At 34.0% G+C, this 21,203-nt stretch overlaps 1 protein-coding gene across 19 annotated transcripts in view; it reads right to left on the reverse strand.

The window, feature by feature from the left end:
* Window positions 1-21,203, reverse strand: part of LOC143252947 (uncharacterized) — a 229,411-nt gene that overhangs the window by 12,534 nt on the left and 195,674 nt on the right. For all 19 annotated transcript variants that reach the window (XM_076505869.1, XM_076505868.1, XM_076505867.1 and 16 more), the window contains 2 exons: window positions 1,382-10,099; window positions 633-719 (listed from right to left, as the gene is read on the reverse strand). In XM_076505869.1, coding sequence (XP_076361984.1) covers window positions 633-719; window positions 1,382-10,099 — 8,805 coding nt within the window. The remainder of the gene's footprint in view (window positions 1-632; window positions 720-1,381; window positions 10,100-21,203) is intronic.

Raw genomic sequence — 21,203 nt, forward strand, 5'->3', positions numbered from 1 at the left:
ATAAACATAGTAATACTACTTATTAAAAGACAGACTAACTGTTAAGCAGATAAGATACATAAATGAAGTAAAAATACTCAAAACAACCCTTATACTTTAAAAACGTTTAGGCATATATAGTTACAAGAAGGTTCTTTATTCAAAGAAATACTACCACAGTAAAAAAAAGTTTTGAAATATAATATTAATTTTTTTATCAAATTAAAAATAAGCACACAAAACAATACTTAAATAGATAGACACAAAATGAGGGAAATTAATCAAATAAAACAGATAAAAACATACAAATTATTATTTTTAAACATACAGAAGCATGTTTAATAACTTATATTTTTCTAGTACAATTACTGCAATAATTCTGTCAATTCATGTTACCTTCAACGTACTAAAGTTTCAAATGTTATTAAAAAAAAATTAAGAGGAAACACAAATCCATGCATTAATAAATCACTGTGGCAGGTAATTTTTTCCTATAAAAACTAGAAACATAAAAAAGTGCATTAGTAAACACAAGTTTGTGAAAAGGGAACACCATCAATTAAGAGCTTTGTTCTATTACATGAAATAAGTTATTAGTAACAGCAAAACACAGAACTCTCTGAATATTAAGTACAATGACTCTAATATAGAACCTCTATAATGAAACTGGTGAGTCCCACTGTCCAACATTTGACCTGCTGCTGAAGTTGGCTCCTGAGTCTTAAGATGAAATACTGGATCTAAGAATTAAGCCAAGTAAGAAAGAAAAAAGAAATGAAGGTGATGGATTAAATAGCTAGAATTTTTCAGTAATATATTATCTTCCTAGTTCCCTTGAAGTTTATTATTTTATTATTACAAATAATGGGTCAGTACTACTTTTATGACAAAAATATGGCAAGAAAGGTGAAATAATATTTCTTTCATTATTTTAATTAACTTTGTTAAACATTTTAAAAAACGTATCTGACTGTGCATCTAAGGAATTTTACTTACAGCATAATGAGAGGCAAATATATTTGAAAAATAACTTATACATGCTTTATAATATGAAGATGAACAATTTACTAAATCCTCAAATTTTCAGGTTGGCACCTCATTCAATTGTAACATTAATTTTACTTCTCAAGTTCACTTTGAGATATGTTAAATGTTTTACTTGTACATAATTTTAATAATATGGCATTTACAAAAATAAAAATAAAATTAAAGGTTCCATAACATTTTATACTCAATGAACCTTTAGATATATTCTATCACAAAATAACTGGATTAATAATGTTCATTACAAGTAATATGATCTCATGCAAATGGATGCCTGTTTAATTAAAACATGCAGCATAGAAGGACAAGAAGAAGGAAAGAAAAAAATAGTTGCAAAAACAGTCTTATGAGCAGCTACCTGACTCCAATCCTTGATCAGTCTGGTCAGATGAGATGTGTTGGTGGCCATCTGATTCATGCATTTTAGAAAGAGAGGAGGCACAGGAGTAAACAGGTTGGGATTGGGTATATTGAGGTTCAGCTTCAAAAGAGTGAGTTTTTTCACCTTCACCTGAGGGATCATTTGTGTAAACTTTTACTCTATGACAATATGCATCATTAGAATCCTTTTCATCATCCTGACTTTCATTCCAAGTTTTCATAAAATATTCCATTTGTTTATGAGCATCAGGGCCAGTAAATGTCACTGTGTGTATCTCTGGCTTCACAACAAATTTCTGGGTTACACGTATCATGTTTCCTTCTTCATCAACTCCTTCATAGTGGTCTTCATCTTCAGTAGGTTTCAGTGAGTCAAAACTTTGAAAAAACTCTTTAGTCTGTTTCTCAGCATCTGGGCCTATAAAGGTTTTTTTATGAATCTGTGGTTCTGATGTTACATGTCGTTTTACTGTCCTTGTGATGATTACATTTCCTTTTTCATCCACCTTTTGATGTTCTTCAACTTCTTCCTGATCTTTACCAACACCTAGGGTCTGTTTCTTTAATAACTCTTTTAATCTTTCTTCTATGTTATCTGTATTGCTAATGGTAGGTTTATATGAGATATTTCTCTTAACATCTGTGGTTTTAATTTCACCTACACTTTCACGTGTTTTATCTTTAAAAGTTATACTTACATCTTTCTCAGTCTCAAATGCTTCTACAGCATCAGATGTTGAGCCAGATTCCAAGTTTTTGTCATCTATATGAGTAACTAGATGGCAAGCAATTATGTCTTCTGGGCCCTGTGATTCATATTTCAAGGGATCTTTTACAGTTTTTGTGATGACTACATTTTCCTTTTCATCTACTGAGTGATGTCCTTCAACTTCATCATCACCATAATCAATATCAATTGTCTGTTTAGGTATACAATCTTTCACATGTTTTTCAACGACTCTTTCAGAATCTGCAATATTGTGATTTGCTTGATGGATATCATCTTTATTATGATGGATAATAACTTGATTTCCCCTTGCATCCATGATTTCATTTTCTTCTTTTCTTTCAGATAGTTCTTCTATAACAGCTATATTTTTCTCAGCCTCAAATGACTTTTTTACATAAGAAGCCACACTAGGCTCAGGAGTTTCTTCATCCAGGTAATTCATCACTTGTGGTTCAGATTTTAAATGTTGTTTGACCATTTTTGTAATATATAGATTACCCTTTTCATCTACTGAGTGATCTTTTTGAGGTTCATTACTATATGTAACCCCACTAGCTTGTTTTTCAATAAAATCTTTCAGTTGCTCTTTAACATCTGCTTCAGATACTGTGCTATCAAGTTTTTCTGGACACACAATATATTCTTCCACAGGATGAATAACCACTTGGTTTTTACTTTCATCTTTGGCTTCAATTTCATAATTTTCAGATAATTCACCAGCACTAAGCATTTCAGCATCTTTTCCAAGCATCTGCTCTCCATCATGACTCATGTGAGGTTTAGTGCCTTCTTCACTGAGACAAATAACTAACTGACTTGGCTGTGTCATGCTTTGTGATATAATAGTTTTGTAGTTCTTATCAGCATCTTTTACAAGTGACCTAATCTCAGATTTTAATTGTAACTGGCTCTCTACTTGATTTCTGCTGAAAATCAGATGAGATTCTGCAGCTTCAGTCATATCACCCACTGAATAAGAAAGAACTACTTCTGGTTCAATAGTGTCAGTGCTAGATACCATTGTTGACTCTTCTCCTGAAGTATGAACACTGTTTACACTAGAAGACATTACTGAATCAGTTTCAAATTGATAAGTGGCATGTGTAGCTGTAGAACTGCTTGGCTCCAGAGAATCTGTGCTTGATATCATACAGTCACCTTTACCTCCACTATCTTTTCCGTCTTTTCCACTTGAACTTGTGTCTTGTCCTGCAAGATATTCATCTTTCAAAGAGTCTTTGTCACATTCATCATCAGATAAATGTCTCTGGTGCCAAGAACTTTTTATTATTACTTGTTTTGAAGCTTTCTGTGCCCCAGGTAAGACATCTTCCTGATCATCTGGTAAATCCATCTCTTCATGAAGAGAATCTTGGTCAACATCTCTTTCTTCTTGCAGTGAGTCTTTATCTGCTCTTTCTTCTAATAATGAGTCTACATCAGCTGATTTATCACTAAGCAAAGAACTTTCTTCAGCATGAATTTCCTTTTTTTCATAAATTGAATCTTCACAAAAAAAATGATCAGATTCTTCATGCATAAAATCTTTATGCTCTACTAGAGTTTTATATTTTTCAACTCTTTGGTCTGTGAAGAACCTAGATTTCAGGTCACCAACAGCTTCTGTCTCTTCTAGTTCAGCTTCTCTTTCTCTCAAAGACTCTATATCATACTGAGTCACAGTAGAAGTAGAGCTTCGTGGCTGAGAATCACAACTTTCAGCTGAGTGACCACTTACAGTTCTACCAACTGTAATGTGATGAAGTAAAGCAGGACGAGTTTCTAACTCATGGATAATACTTTCTTCATTTGTTTCTAATATATAACCTTCTACAGAAGCTTGTCTTTCCAAAATCTCATTTCCATTTAATGAATCAATGTCATGATCATCTTTCTGAGATGAGGTCTTCTCCATGAGGCTACTTTCTGTGCTTTCACTTGAAAGTGCTCCTGTATATTTTTGTAACTTAACAGTAAAACCAGTAGATTCTGAAAGTGACTGGTCATGATCACTATGGAACTGTTCAACATTGGTTTGGGCCTGTCGAATAATTTCATCAATTTCACTCATTCTTTTCTCATAGTCATCTGATTCACTTGATGCTGCATCCTCTGTGATTTCTTGAACATGATAACTTTCTTTAATTTCAAAAGGTTTTGAGAAGTCTTCCTTGGTTGGTTCATGCCCAACTTCTTCACACTCCTTTTCTAACTGTTCAAACTCAGTCTGAGAACAGAGAGAAATATCATCCACTTCTTCTGACTTACTTAAAACTGTTTTATCAAAAACTAAATCACCCAATCCCAGACTGGATTTCTGTCCTATTGTAACGTCCAACTCCAGCTTTTCAAATTCTTGTAGGGATAAAACTGATTTATCATCTTGCTCACTTTTACTTGTATACTTTCTATCTGCAAATACACCAAGATCTGAAGAATTAATCTCTTCACAAAAGGATGGTTTGGTTTTACTAGCTCTTTCAATTTCTTCAAGTCCATCTTCATCTTCTTCACGATGTGTATATAATTCTCCAAAACTGTCTTCTTCTAAGTCATGCTGTTTTTTAATTTCAAACTGTATACCACAAGTATATTTTACTTTTTCCCCAGATGATTTATCATCTTTGTCTTCTTCCATCATATTTTTGCTTTGGAAATCACTGTCCAGTTCAATGTCATGCTTATAAGCTTGATGTGCTTGTATTGTGAATTTCTCTGCCACAGCTGTCGCTATGTGTGATTCTGTCAAACACTGTTGTCCACAAGATTTCTGAGCTTTTGACAATAAAGATTCTTCCATGATGTCTCCTTGCTGTATTTTACTAGAGGAGGATTTCTCAATAGAAGAAACTGCTTGAATTTGATTTTCAAAAATGATGTCATAAGTATCTTCCTCCGGTTTAGTGTCAACAACTTCATTTTTATCCATAATTTCAAATGATTCACTAGTGTGTGAATCTGTTTGAAACTGCTTGGAAAAACTCTCAGTACAGGTGACCAATTGTTGATCTGTAGATATAGATTCACTTGTAATTTCAGTAGCTGCAAATTGTGTTGTTGAAGTGGTAGAAGTGTGGCTAAGACTAGTTTCTTGAGCTGATGATATATTTTTCTGAAGGAATGCTGAACCTTGATCACTTTCTGGGAGGTAACTGTCATCTTCTCCCAAAGAACTATAATATGGTGGCTCAGGCGACATTGGGCGTTCTATGTCTTCTAAATCTTTTTGTTGCTCTGATTCTACTGCATGGCTCAATACACTTTTTATTTCTGAATCCACCTGGTCATCTGAAACTTCAGCTATTTTATCTGACTTATAAAACTCTTCTAACAGCTCTGATTCAGGCCAATCAACTGTTTTATCTACTTCACATGGAAAATTCTGTGTTTCTTCTTCATTTTCTTCATACTGACGTTGATAGTACTGAAAATACACTTCATCAGCTTCAGCTCTACATGTTTCATATTCTTGACCATACTCCTGCTCTTGAAGTTCTTGTATTTCTTGAATAGTTTGAATGTCTTGTATATCTCCCTCTGATGAATCAGACTCAGAATATTGTTCTGAAACAGTGTGTCCTAAAGATACTGCTGGTGGTTGTAATTCTTGGCTTTCAGCATAAACCCTTTCACTTTCAGGTTGGTGAATCTGGGAAGGTAGGAAAGCAGATATTTCTGTTCCTGAAAGAAGTACATTCCTTGTTGTTTCAACCAAACTTGTTTGCTCTGATGTGTCTTGTGTATCACTACTATTGCTTTCACCTGTTACTGCAAAAGTTGAAGTTCCTTCAGCAAAGGTTGACTCTACTTCTGTTTCTTGTTCTTGTGATTCTGGATATGTAGCATCATATTCGGGAACATAGTCTACTTCAACTGGGCCATTAAGTTGAGGATAAAGCATTAAATCACTTGGATGAGGTGAGTGTTCTGGAGGTTGTTCAGATACTACATCAGGTAATTCAGGTGTTGAGAACTGTTGCTCAGTAAAGATATGCATAGTTTCAGTTACCTGCTGGTCTTGACTAACAGCTCCAGAGCAAGGCCATACTTGTTGTTCAGTAGCCAAGATGGTGGTTTCAACACTTGAAGACAACCAGGTTTGTTCACTATGGGTAACAGAACTTTCTGAGGCAGAGAGTTCTTCTTGGCTACAGCTCATTTGATCTGTTAGGTCATCCACTGATTCAGCTGCTAAATAAGCACCTGATTCCTGTCTATAAATAGAAGATCTTAATGCATGCTCATCAGAAAATAACTGGCCATCTAAAATGGGAGTCTGTTCATCATATATACTTCTTTGGCCCTCACTACCTACTGTTCTTTGAACTGTTTCATTCACCACCACAACATCAGTGGTAGTATGCTCAAGGATACTTTCATGAGACTTAATTTCTTTTGAATTTTTATCTAGTTTATGTATATCTTTGAGCTTACTTTCTTCAGTTTTGTAAGTGTCCAAACATTTGGATTCTGAAATATGTTCTACATAATCTCCTGGATAATCTGCTAAGTCTTCTTCTGTGATGATTTCAAAAGGACTAGATGGGATTTCACACAATTCACTTATGTTTGACCACTTACTGAATATAACTCCTGAGCTCTGTTGATAAGAAGCTTCAAAAGATTCTTTTGTTTTCCAGTCACTTAAAAATGGAACCTCCACACCTCCTCGAATCACCTCTTCAGGTATTTCAGAGTCATACGGTTCTCTGACAATAAATGCCTGAGCCATTTCATCACCATCAGGAGTTGGTGTTTCTACATCTCTTCCAAACTCTTGTTCTATTTCTTGAGCAGAAGGAACAAGAGTTTCACTTGCCTCTGATGAAATTTCTACACTAGCTAAATGCCCTGAACTCTCTGAATCTACTGAAACAGCAGACTCCTGAGAACTATGACTAAGTGATGAATGAGCTGTAGCAAAGGATATTTCTTGAGAGGTATAAGCTGTGGAATAGGAACCTGAGATGTCTCCTGAAGCTTCTTGTGAAGTAGCACAAGTCTCATATTCTGAGGATATTGGTGCACTAATATTTATATCAAATTCTGATGAACATGGTCTACTTGTTGCTGGTGTTTCACGAGGTGTTCTTCCACTATCAGACATTTCAAATGAATAATAATGGCTGTCAGTTTCCCCTGAACTAGAGTAGGTCTCACCTTCTCTGTTTATCTGTTTTTCTTTTCTGGTTGAGTTAGATAGTTCAGATAAATCAGTTGTTCTTCCAGAGGTAAATTTCTCTAACTTATCATATTCATTTTTTTTCTCATCATCAGATTTGACTGTAGCTTCTGAAATGGTTTGATCTCTTATGACTGCTTTTTCCTGAAGGTCTACTGATTCAAAAGAGCTGTCTTCACTCTTATAATGTATTGTACTTTTTTGGCCAGATGTAGTTTTCTTTTCATCTTTCATTAACTGATCACATTCATAAAGAGATTTAGTGAGCTCTTCTGAACTGTCTAGAATAATTGATTCTTTCTGCTGAGTGAAAGACTGTATGTCTCTGTATGTGGTATTTTCAGATAATTCTGATTTTTTAACTGATGTTTCTTTATTGACATCAAAATATTCACCTCCTGGTTGCTGACTAAACTCATGTTTTCTTTCAAGTATTTGCATGTTTTCACCAGGGGTTAGATTTATATCAAAAATCTCTTTATCCTTTTCAGTTTTAATAAAGTCATCAGATATGCACTTCTCTACATGTGTGTAAGTAGAAATGGAAGAAAACTCTAACTGTTCCTCTGATGGAGTTTTTTCTTCCTGTTTCTCATAAAGAATTACTGGAGTAGATGACATGTAATCTTGTTTCTGCAACTTTTCTACTATACTTTCTTTGTACATTTTCTCATCATCTTCAGCATGTGTTGAAAGAAGGTCCGATTCTTTTTCCTTCAGCTCCTCTGTAACTTTTTCAAATAATGTTATTTCAGATGTCATTATATTAGCAATTTCTTCTTTAGTTTCTTTTTCTGTATTTGTAAATGTCACTACTTTATCATCTGATCTAGTTTCTTCAAAAGATGACAAACATTGAGAGAAATTATCTGTCTTTTCTCCAGTTGCTTGTGCCAGAGTTTTCTGCAACTCATTTGGAAGTTTCGGTGCTTCTATTGTATATTTCTCCTTTTCTTTTTCACATTTAATACCATTACTTGATTTTGATTCAATGTAACTATCTTCCCCTTTAACTGTTTCTTTCTGGTGTACTTTTTGTTCAGAAGATAACACTATTTCCTTAAAATGTGCATAGTGTTCTAGTTCACTTTTGCACTCCTCTTCTTCTGTATGTATTTGATCACATTCTAAAGTTTCAATTTCTTCTGTTGTTATTTGAGGGATTTCAGGAATGTCTTCAGAAAAAGACACTCTTTTTTCTTCTGGTTTATCCCTAGTTTTTAATAAATTTTCTACTTCTTGATGGCTTAGCATATACTCTTCTGACTTTTCAACAAGATCTTCATCAGATATTTCCGAGAGAGAATGTTCTAGTGTATGACACCGACTTACTTCTGTTTTAATATCTTCAATAATATCCTGAGCAACTTTGGTTGCTTCCTTTCTTAAAGAAAAAATTACCTCATCATCTCTATTTTCTTCATCTATACTATCTTCCAAACTTTCATTTTCTTCATGTTCTACAATTATTTGTTTTTCTCTGGGAAGTTCTTTAACTACTTCTTCAATAATTTCTTCTGATCCTTGTTGAACTGAGGTCTCCCACATTACATGTTCCACTGCAACAACCTTTGATTTCTGTTCCCATTCTGATTTCTCAATGAAGCTAATATTTTCTTCAGAGAACTCATTTTCATAAACTTGTTTATCATTAGGTTGTGCAATATTCATGTCATATCTTGAAATAATTTGGTCCATTATCTCCTCTTTCTCCTCATAAGCTCCAATTTTAATCTTTCTCATGTTTTCAGCATTCTCTCGATCATGTGGAATGTCCTTTCCTTCTGGCAAGTCACTTTCTATATCTTCTGCTAGTTCATGAGCAAATATTTCAGAACGAATTTGCTGAGCAACTATCATATTTCTGTCTACTTCTGTTTGCCTCATGGATTTTTCCTCTAGAATGTCTTTCTTTTCTGGAGTGTTTTCTTCTATTGACAGATCAAGTTCTTCATTAAAAATCTGTGATTTTATGTGGTGTTCAACATGAGTTTTAGTATCATTTTTACTTGTATCAATATTCCGTTTTGAAAACTGAGAAAATATTTCTTGGTCCATGTTGACAGTTTTATCTTGACCAGTAGGTAATGTGGGTGTTGATGGTCGCAGCACTTCATAAGGACTAGTAGCTCTTCCAGAATCTTGTTCTTCCAAGGCAGGTTCATCTATAACATCAACTCCTGCAAAAGCTGTATTTTCATATCCAACAGGAGTTTCATAAAATGCTATATCTAATTCAGATCCTTGAGAAATTTCAGATAAATGAGTTCCAGCTGTTTCTGTCCAAGTTTGTACTTGATAAGTTTTAGATGAAACATCTTCAATGTCATCAGAACTTTTTAAGCCTTTGCTTCCATAAACATATTCAGTTCTTTGTATTTCAGAATATGTTTTTTTGGGAGATGATGTAGTTAAAGGCTTTTTAACAGTTTCAGATAAAGGCTCAGATACCAATTTTGAGCAAAAGTCCCCTTCCAATTTTTTAATGTGTTTTTCTTCATCTTTATCCCTTTCACTTGTAGCTGGCTTACTTTCTGTTGGTGACACTCCAACATGAACTTGCATTTCTGGTACAAGATATACCGTATAATCAGCTGCAGGTGATATTTCCCGTTCTGCACAGTATGAAGCAGTTTCAGGAGGAGAAGGACGGGACAAAGGAGACTCTTTATCTTCATGTGAAAAATGTTTATGTTCAGTACAAGGAAATGCTGGTTCTATATGGGAAGATTCTCTTTCTGTATCACTTGCTGCTTGAGGTTGATGTACAGTGGAGTCAGGTGCTATAATATTAGTGAAGAAAAAGTTAGTAGCTTTCAAGTGTACATCTGGTAGTTTTGGGCCATGGAACCTATATCAAGCTGTTTGTGAAATTAGTGTACAGTTATATTATATACATAAAATGGCATTTCAAATTAACAAGTCACACACTTGCAATATTTAGTAGAAGGTTTAATGAATACATTTATTTCTCTATTAATTGGAAAAGATTTATAAATAAGACAAGCACACTCAAGACTTTCAAGTCCTTTTGTATCATCTTATTTTCACATTTATCAAAATGAAATGATAATAAAAATTAAATACAGTATTGAAATTCATCCTAGAAAACAATGTTAACAGTTACCTTACCTGAAAAATATATTTCTCATAAATACTTCTCTCTCTGCATCCAGTAGCTATTTCTTGCATGTCTGTTGAGATTCTGAGTGCCACTAGCCATGAAATATCTCCTACCTAAACACATTTTGATATGAACTGTGCTAGTACATCATCATTGTGCAGCAATATCCCTTCACCAAAAGGACGACTCATCATCTATATACACAGTACATCCACGTAAGCACTCGCACTTAAAACTAACTTTATTCTTAGTAGTAGAGAGGAAATATGGGAAGAATGTGCAGTGAAATAACTAAATATCAGAAATACATTTTCAGGTAAGGAAAAATGTTAATTTTCAAAATAATCCATTGAGCTCTCTGCACAGAGCATCTTGAAATCTACACAGATATGGTGGAGGAACAGATGTAAATCAGAAAATCGAAATGAGTTCCTTACAGAAAACGCATCAGAAAAAGAAATCCATGAAGTGTGACAAACGAAAACCTTGCTTACTACAGGGGCATAACTCTTGCAAGACTGCATCCTTCTCAGACAGGATATGCTCTTTGTCTGGATGGAAGTATGAAGGGAAGAAGAAAAAGATGACTCAATGTGTAGCGATGGGTGGAAAAATACATAATCAATTAAGCATTTGCACATTTTAGGTCAGATGTACATGAGGTATAGTATAGCTAGGACAGTAATCAGACTGTACAATTTGGTATGTGTTCTGTTATACTATATTATATCCATACATAAAGGAATGGGGACTATCATTTTTCCTGCTTCTCAAGGAGAACACTGTTCATCCCACTGATCAAAACCAGTAAACAATAAGTATCCAACAGAAGGGTAAAGTTCTTGAAGTCTGAAAACCAATAAGAAGGGCTTACTAGATATAGATTACTTGTGTGAGACTGCATCCTTCTCAAACAGGGTATACTTTCTCATAAACTCCACAGTTAATCCTTTCACAATATGATTGGTATAATACAGAAGAGTTTGTCTTCACATTTACATACATTAACTACCTGCACTATAACTTTTAATAAAGCATGTGTATCTTCACAAAATTTAGTAGACTTTTAGTAAAGATTACAAGTTTTTTTTGTACACAAGAATCAGACATTTTATTGACATATATCTACTAAAGATCTATTTGTGAAAATATTGAGTCTGTTTCATCACTAGTCTGAATGCAAAACAATTTCATTTTATGATTAAAAAAGGAGGTAAGGCAGCAACCATTAGTCATGTTAAAGGGATCACTGAAATAAGAATGAGTGGGAATGAAGGAATACTAAAGACAGGTGGAGAAAAATACAGCATTAAAGCATGAAATAAAAATTGTGAAAAGGTTTAAAATACAGAAGAAAGCATACTAAATACCCATTAAAAGTAGAAAAGCCAGAAAGGAATAACATATACCTCAACAGAAAATGACAAGGCAAGGGAAATACCAGGCAGCAGGAAGAGCTGGAGAAAAGCATAAGCCAAAGGAATTAAAAACACATAGGAGATAGAGGATCTGGCAAGAAAGGTGAAATCCATAAATGGAAAAAATTGGGAGTAGCACCTTCCACAGTCAAAAAGCCTCCAGCAGATATAAACATGGTAAAAACTGTGAAGAATCTAGAGACATAACCTTGTATGCTTTCTTGAACGAAGATAGAACTTCAGGAGGACAAAGTCAGAGGAATGTCCATTGAAAGAATCGAAAAGTAATGTGAAGGGTAACCTGATACAGCTTTTAGTATCCTTTTGTTTGGGAATAAACAAAGTGAAAAATAAAATTATAAATATCATAAAAGTAGATATTAAGAACAGGCATGCACTAAATGAAAAAACAGCCTGAAAGAATACTACTATGATAATAAAAGCTCCTACATCAAATCAATCAGAAAAGTCATGCAAAACATTTCAAACATGAAGAGAAAAATTAAACCTTTGGTTATGGGTCATTATGTAGGTTTGTATAAGTGAGGTGTTGTGAACAGTTTTCAAAATGTTAATAGAATAAAGACAAATGTGTCATAAATTAACTACCACATGAATTTATTCCTGCACACTGCACAGTCTAAAAGATGTCCATTATACTTGACAAGGTTACTAATAACTTTCATTGCATGGATTACGTTATCAAATATTAATAAAATTAGTAATTGCCCTTGATAAGTTTATATCTACTGAAAAACTGTTCATGTTGTTTGATAAGAATAATTAGAATGTCTTTGCAAACTATTGAAAATTACACATCAATACAATGTAGCACATAATTATTCACTTTTCATTGAAGTAAGATTCATTTAGTCCTCTAGTCTACATGTTCCCAAACATAGACCTCCTTTGTGATGATCTGTTTATGAATTCTTTCATAAGCTTTTCTATATTTATCTTGTCGACCTCATCTTTGCAAGTGTGACAAACTGTCACATGGTTGAGGCGGCACTGAGACATAGTTGACCTTAACCATGTCTTTAACCGTCTTAATGCAGAAAAGCTGCATTAACATTCACAGCTGGATACTGGACATACAAACAAAATTTTCATGAGTAGAAACGCTTCACTAAATATCTGCTTGCTTGTTTCATGCATTTTGCAGTAAGCATCCTTTGCACCTTTCAGATATACTGCTTTTGTTGTTCCTTTGAACATGGGCAACTGAAACTCGAGCTGTTGTGCAGAGATTTCTGGATTGAAGTTTATAACCGAGTTGTCAATCTTGCCAGATGTGATCATGTTCTCAAGTGCCAGGTATACTCCACTGGCCTCTCCAATTTCCCTGTGAAAAGGCCTCTATTTTCCGCCTTGGCACAATGAAAGCATACAATTTTTTTGAGTCTGATTGTTGAAGTGCAGTCATGGGAATTCATCAAACCACTTGCCCTGGAAGTTGATATTTTGAGATTTTGCTTTCTGTTGTGGTATTAGTTGTGCATCTGGATGATATGGCTTTCCACACAAACTGACTGATACTTAAGAACTATCGCAGAGATGTAAAAGCTCAGAAGCACACCTATATTAAAGATGTACATTTCGGCTACTGAAAAAGCCTACATCTAGGCCTAATTAGGTAATTCGATTGGTAAGAACACGAGAATCACAACAACAAACACACAATCTGTAGGCCTGTGATGCAATAAAACAAATCAACAGACCAACCTGTAGGGATGGATGATTGTATGCACCATACCCCCCACCTAAAATGATGGGGGGATGCATCCCCCCAGGATCTATGCCCCTGATGACAGTAACAATTTTAAGAATGAAGCTCATATCAAGTACAATTACTCATGGGAGTCCACTGCACATGGGGAATGTTTTGTCCTCTTATTGATGGAGAGTTACTGCCACATAATGAATGATTACACCATGTACTAGTACAGTTTCCATTGAAACATATGATTTAAGTGGAAGACAGTGTCAGTGGCATGTAAGAAATTCTAAATGGCAAGCATCCAAAAAATAGCTATCTCTTTCTGAGGCAAGAGAATCATTCCAAAAATATTAATAAATCCTGCTGGTCTAATCTGTGCAAATATCCTAATTTTTGAGATCGTTTATTGAGATTAGTTCAACTAGCAAAGCAAGACAAATTCAAGCTAAGCACAAATGAACAAAATCTGTATAAATCATTATAATTAATTCTAAAAGAAATCAAAGCATTCAAAACTACCTCCTTCCATAGTTGGGTTATAAATCATAGAACTATATTTTGACCAGTAGAAGGAAGAGTATCATAATGACACCATACAAGCTAAATATATTACATGAATTTCAAGTGTTTGAGAAGAGATGCAATAACAATATTCATTCAATTGTGGCACCTAATGAATAAAAGTCTATTTTTATTCAGTCTCATGTTTTGGTTAGAGCATTCAATATTTTAAACAATGTAATGCCAACAATGATAAAAGAATTCACACTTGTTTTATATTCACAGAAAATCTATAAAGATACAAGCCATCAAAACATTACTGATAAAAAAAAACATTTTATAAAAAATACAATGAAGTACATTTGTCTTGAGCACTATTATATTCATTTTCTAGTAACATTATTCTATGTCTAATTTTTTTATCATTTCATTGTATTTCCTAAATTATATTTAAAAAAAAAACTTGTATAATAAAAATTGAATTCCAGCAAATATCTGAAAGACCTCTTTTTTCCAACAGAAATAAGTTTACTACTTAATTTGGGTTGGTCATGTAGTCAAAATTAATTGATATTTTTCACTTCTTTTTTCTTAGCTACAACATTCTTTGGTTCATTACAATCTGAAAAAGACTAAGATCTTTCTAAATGAAAATACCTATACAGAATTTAGGAGAAGCCATAAAAGGCTTTCAATTTTCATAAATATATCTTAAAATTTCTAGGCAAAACTACTTTCTCAGTTGAAATGCATACATACATAATTGTCTAGAACAGAGGTTTCCAACTTATGAGTGCCTGAGGGCCACAACTATGTTTACGAGTCTAGTTGAGGGCAACATTATATTTTTGTCAAATTAGGGCTTGTTGGTGTATTATGTAATGCAAAATAAAGAGCAAATAGATCCATGGTAGGGTTAATTTATGTACTTTCAACATGGTAAAATGAGTTACAAATGGGGAAGGAGTTAATCTGAATGTGACTTATTTTACATTACATGATATTTTGGCAGGCATATTTTTGAAAAAAAGATGTATTTCATTGTGAAAATAAAAGGAAAATGTAATTTAAACATGTTCAATTATGTAATAAATAAATTTAATGAAAAAATGCTGCACATAAAAAACACTAAAATAGCAAACATATCTATGATGTTTAACGTAGTAAGGACATAAAATTTTCAACATGAACTATGAGGTCGCTCAGCAGCACTGACCAAAGCAGGTATGTCGACATGGAGTTCTGTTGTTGCTAGTCTCAGGAGGTAAAGCAGAGAAGAATTCATGAGGCGAATTATATTGTGGTTCTTAATTAATTTCACTGTGGAGAACACACTTTCACATATGTATGTGCTATCAAACACTGATGTTATTTTCTGTCCAAAAACAGGCAGATTTGGAAATCGATTTTTGTCAAAGTAATTTAGAGAAATCTGGTCCTTTTTCTTGTCTGGTTTGCAGAAATAAATCAGCTTGCAAATCACATACTTCAAGTCGAACATCAGATAGCTGATTTTCTCTGTCAGAAAAAAAGAGGAATACTGAACAGCTTTATCCTGCTTTTTAGCATTTCAAATTCTTTGAATTTTGCATTAAACTCATCTATCCTATCTTCAATGTTTACACAAAATTGTGAAAAATCAAGTGGCTCATCATCTTTGAACTGTTCTGTTAATTGCTGACAACTAGGAAAGTGGGCCAAGTCATTGTTTTCTGAACAAACTTTAAAAATTCTTAACTTATTTCAAAACCCATTTATGTTTCCCATTAAATCTGATACCATCTGGTTTTGCCCCTGGAGCTACAGGTTGAGAACTTTAAGGTGAGTGGAGACATCTGTGAGAAAAGCCAGTTGTTTCAGAAAATCCTTACTTTTGAGCTCTTTTTCTAATTGTGTTGTATCCAATGAAACAAACTGATCAAGCAATGAAGGGATTTCTTCCTTATTCCAAAGAACTGTTCAAGACACTTTCCAGCACCGAGCCACATTACTTGGTTGTAAATGAGCTAAATCCCCATATTCTGCCTCCATATCCTCCAAAAACTGCTTCAGCTGCCAATGTAAAAGAGCTTTGTTTCCTCTTATTATCATGTTACTTACTTTAACAACAAGTTTAAAAACCTCATTTTGTTTTATTGATTTCCCACACAAAGCTCCTTAATGGATAACATAATGAAATGTTGGCCAAGTTTCTTCATTTTCTCTAAGAAAATAAACAAAGCCTAATTTTGTCCAATCATCGCAGGTGTGCTATCAGTCACTACTGCTGAATACCTATTGAAACCTCTGATTTTACCAACTAAATTTTTCACAGCCTTGAAGATATTCTTTCCTTTTGTGGTCCCACGAAGAGCATGTATATTCAATAATTCATCTTTCATTGAAAAATCCTCATGAATAATGCATACAAGTATGAACAGCTGACTTACATCTGCTTGATCAGTACTTTCATTAAGACAAAGCGAAAAATAAGTACTTTTTCCAACAAACGAGTTTTCTAATTGTTCTCCCACATCAGTGACCCTACTTTGTGCGGTTTGGTTGGAAAGCAGCACTGATTCAAATTTCTCAGCAATTTTGGCATCCATAAACACCTTTGCCATTTCAACAACACATTTATTTACTAAACTTCCATCAATAAAAGGTTTTTTTGGCTCTTGCAAGTTCAAGAGAAATGATGTACGAAGCATTCAAAGCAGATGCTTGGCTTTCTGATAACTTGCTAAACATACTCATTTGTTGTTTTAATTTCTTGCTGAAATCTGCAATCAAAACTTTGAGTTTCTCCTTCATATTTTTTACACGTTTCTCCATGCATCATTGAATAATGCCTTTTCCCATTAAATTCTCTGGACACTGATATAATTTGCATACAAAAAAAAAAACACTGCAACTTGCCATTATTGTTTGTAATTAAATAATCAAGTTCCCAATGTTCCTGGTACACTATTTTCACTGTTAATCTTATGTTTCTTAAAAACTTTGCTGATGTTTATATTTACCACGAAACTGAACAGTGATAATGTATGACACATCAACCTCCACAACAGCAAATAGACAGACTGGCAACAGCCACCAGCTGGGTGAGTTCACTTTGTCTAGCGGAAGGGAGGGAGTATGTAGCTGAGCGAGTCCACTTTGTCCATCAGGGAGAATGATTGTATAATATGCCGAGGTGTATGTGATATAATTTAAAAGCTATTACTATCAAGTTATTACTGTAAAATTATTGAGGCATAAATAATAAACATAGAGGTGCACATAAAATAAATTTTAAAATTTCATTAGTGAATGTCAGTTGGAGCTTTCATGCATTTTTACCTTGCAAGTCAGAATTTTTCATTTCTTCACTACAAAAAAAAATTTATAAAAGTAGGTTATTTTTCAATAGATCTTTGTGGGCCACACAAAGCCATGCCATGTCCTGCCTGTTGGAAATCCCTGATCTAAAAGTTAGTTATAGAGGGCTAGTGGTAGGTCACAAACAAAACTATTACTAGATGTACTTCCATAGGATCCCTGAAAGCATTCTGTTTTAAAAGTAAATAAAACCAAAATTAAGAGAAACAAATATAATTATTTCTTGCTTTTGAAGTTTATATGTCATAATGTGTTGTAGCCTTTAAAGTGCCTAATTGTTATCATAATTCATGGTATGCACACATCTTATTGATATCAAGACAATACAAATCGTAGCATTAAGGATCTCTTATGTGGCATCATTTTAGTGATTACTGACTGATAAACAACACATTATCGTATGTTGGTGTGAGTGGTTAAAACATGTCACTCCTCTGGACAGTCTTCAGACCCTTTTAGGAAAATAATCATATATTAAACAGCCACACAACTTACATTTTACATAATTCTCAGAAAGTAGAATGATTCTTTAGTTCTTATATATGTACTAATGAAATTTTATGTGTAAGTTTAAAAAAATATGAGTACTCTTAATTTCTTACAGTAGTACAGAAATAACTAACTTAGTAACATTACTTTTTTTTTTAGGGGGAATAACCACTTAAATTCAAAATGGTTAACTTATGTACTAAGATTGCTCAGTTTATCAATAAACTACAAGTGTCTTAGTATATTAAACTATTCATTGAGTAACAAGTCTACTCTGCAGACCTACAATTCTAACCAAAGTTATTCAGGTAGTTTCTTTTGTATTTTTCATTCATTTATTTAGCAATATAGGTAGACAGTCACCTGATAGTTACAAGTGGTAAAAATTTTATTTCTAAGACAAGTACATTTTTCATTAAAAATCATTTATGGTTAAAAGAAATTAGTTAACAAACATTCTTATAAAATTAACTGCATCTTTACTGACTTATAAGAAAGATGGTCATCTACCAACTAACATTACTTTGATAAATACTATCCTGTATATTCAAACCAGGCTAAGAACCACAATATCTATTAATATCTTTTTATAATACAATAATTTCTTTAACTACTATTAGAATGAATGAGAGACCATCTTTAAACATGTTTTAATAAGTCAGACACAAGTCAGTAAAGTTGAGGCCAGACCTGAAATACTCATATCTTACTTCTCAACAACTTCTGTGGTAATCAGATGCAAAACATCTGGTGTTGTTTAGGGATGATGAAAAATATATTATATTTACTTTGGACATGTTATTACTAGCAGTCTTGTCTACTGACTAGTCAGTTTTTTCATGTGATAACAATTAATGTATGCAAATGATCATGCAACAAACCTCAACCATTAGACATGCCTAATCTGAAAAGAAGACATGTGGAATAAATGATGAATAAAAGGAGACAAAAAAGAATACGTCAATCAAATAAAAAGCCAAATCCAACTGGTAGATGTGGAAGGAAAGAGATCACAACAAAAAATAGTTGCTAAGGGACAGATAGATGGGAATGGTTATAATGGAAGAAAGCTATACCAGCTATATAACAATGAAGAGCATAAATGGGATGTAGAAGTCTATCTAGACCAGATCTGGAATACAGATTAGAAATGAAAGGAAGAGAAATCAGCAAGAATGAGAAATTACTCTCTAAAGCTGCAGAACCTTGGGAGGGTATGATTCAACATAACAAGAGTGAGAAGGTATGGGAGGCAAAAAAAATTATGGTAGCAGAAAAAAACAAAGTTCAGGATAAAGCCACCCAAAAACCTGCAGTCAAGGAGACTAAAGACCTTTGATCATGTAACCAAGTGATAAAAACCATGATAACAGGAACAATGGGGCAAGCCAGGGAGAACCCACAACCCAATGACCAATGGCACAAAAATGTTCCACTTACACTGATAAACCTCTATAAAAGAAGGTCAAAATGAACATGCCAATGATGAAGCTACACACTGTGATAGACAAGATTTTTTCAACAAAGATCTAATAAAAACCAGGTGTGAAAACAGTGTAAGAATGACAGGACGAACTAACTGGGACTAAGGCTACTATAGAGAATATGGAGTATTTGGAAAAGTAGGATGTAATTAACAGGGCATGACATGTAATAGAGTGAATGATAGAAATCACCCTGGGAAGGAGTCTGATAGAAGGATACATATAAAGGAATTTGTGTGTCCAATCCTGACTCAACTTCTCAACAACCAAAGCAAGTGGATGAGATACCAGAGACCAAACTAAGGCAAATGGTATTGAGGACAGTGGTAAATGCTTCCAGGTCTGGGGTACCCACCTGAGTGCATAACTATTGATAAACCTGATGATCTAGAGACAACTACACTGGTTAAATTTTGTTCACGTGGGATTGATAATCTGCAAGATGGTAAAAAGCACCCAGAATATGACACACAAGTAAATTAATATTGTGTATGTTTGCAGGTCTAAAAAAAGAGACCCAACATTATACAACAAAGGGAATGATTGATATATGCTACTACTGTAAAATTGTCTGTATAGATTGTAACCAGATGACTGTGAGCAAGATAACTTGCTGCTTGACCCATGCCCCCTACCACTTGTGAAGCAAAGCATTTGTGAAAATTTGTAAAAATGAATGAGAGGGGAGAAAGCAGAACCTCCACCAAAGTGTGATTCTCATTTAACCTCCAATTCAGATCATCTACAAGGGAAGAAGAAATGGTAATAGGAACATCCAAAAGAATCCATGCAAGGTGCTATTGATCATGAAGTGTATATTGAAGTAATCTCATAGGAGGACAACCCATGGGGGTAAATGCCACCACAGAGGACAACATTCCCAAAAACGATAGGACTTCATGAGCAGTAAGAGCATTGATAACTGCAAACTTCATCAAACAAAGTCAAAAAGGAGAAGGCTGGGTCTAACTGAGATGAATGTTGAACAAAACATTCAAATATTGGATAGGAGAAAGGAAGAATTTCTTCAATTTGATCAATCAACTGAGCCTAGCTGGTTTTAAATGAAGCTGACAAGTGTGCCAGGTGGACTCCATTTCAGAATGAGTCAACAAATGCTAATCGTCCATGTAATGGTGGAAGCTCAACCCATGATTATCTTGGAGAGGAAGTATATGGTAGACAAGTACCATAAGAGATACATGGGGGGAAGATAAAGGCAAGAAAAATTGAGATGTGACAAAAGAACAGTGGAACCAAAGTCTGCCTCCCAAATGGGTAAAATGGATTCCTGTTGCTGAGAATCAACAATTGGAAAATCAGCCTCATTTTATGCTGAATCAAACTGATCCAAAGCCATTGGAGGGCAAGGTATGCCTATGCCATCATATAACCGAGATACAATTACAAAACCAAGTTCTCCCACACCATGAAACTTCAATAAATGTGCTGGTGGAAGGTATAACCCCTGGTGTAGTAACACACACTTTAAAATTTATAATGCAAGTAAAAACCAAACACAACTGTGTTGGGTAGGGATGAAAATCATGGAAAAATGATTAAGTTCCATAACTGGGTTAAATTGAAATCCTATAATAATTAATAAGTTTATTTAAAAAAAAGAAAATGATATAATAAAGGCTACAGAAATTCAAAGAAAGCATAAAATAAAACATCCAGATACAAGCATTGTCATATAAGAAGTGATAATTAGATACAATAGCACAGATGAAGTCAAACAGTCATGTATATCGGGGGTACATCTATTAGTAGAAATTTCTGGCATTGTAA

Source organism: Tachypleus tridentatus, chromosome 6 (assembly GCF_004210375.1).
Source record: "Tachypleus tridentatus isolate NWPU-2018 chromosome 6, ASM421037v1, whole genome shotgun sequence".
In the NCBI taxonomy this organism is placed as follows: Eukaryota; Metazoa; Arthropoda; class Merostomata; order Xiphosura; family Limulidae; genus Tachypleus; species Tachypleus tridentatus.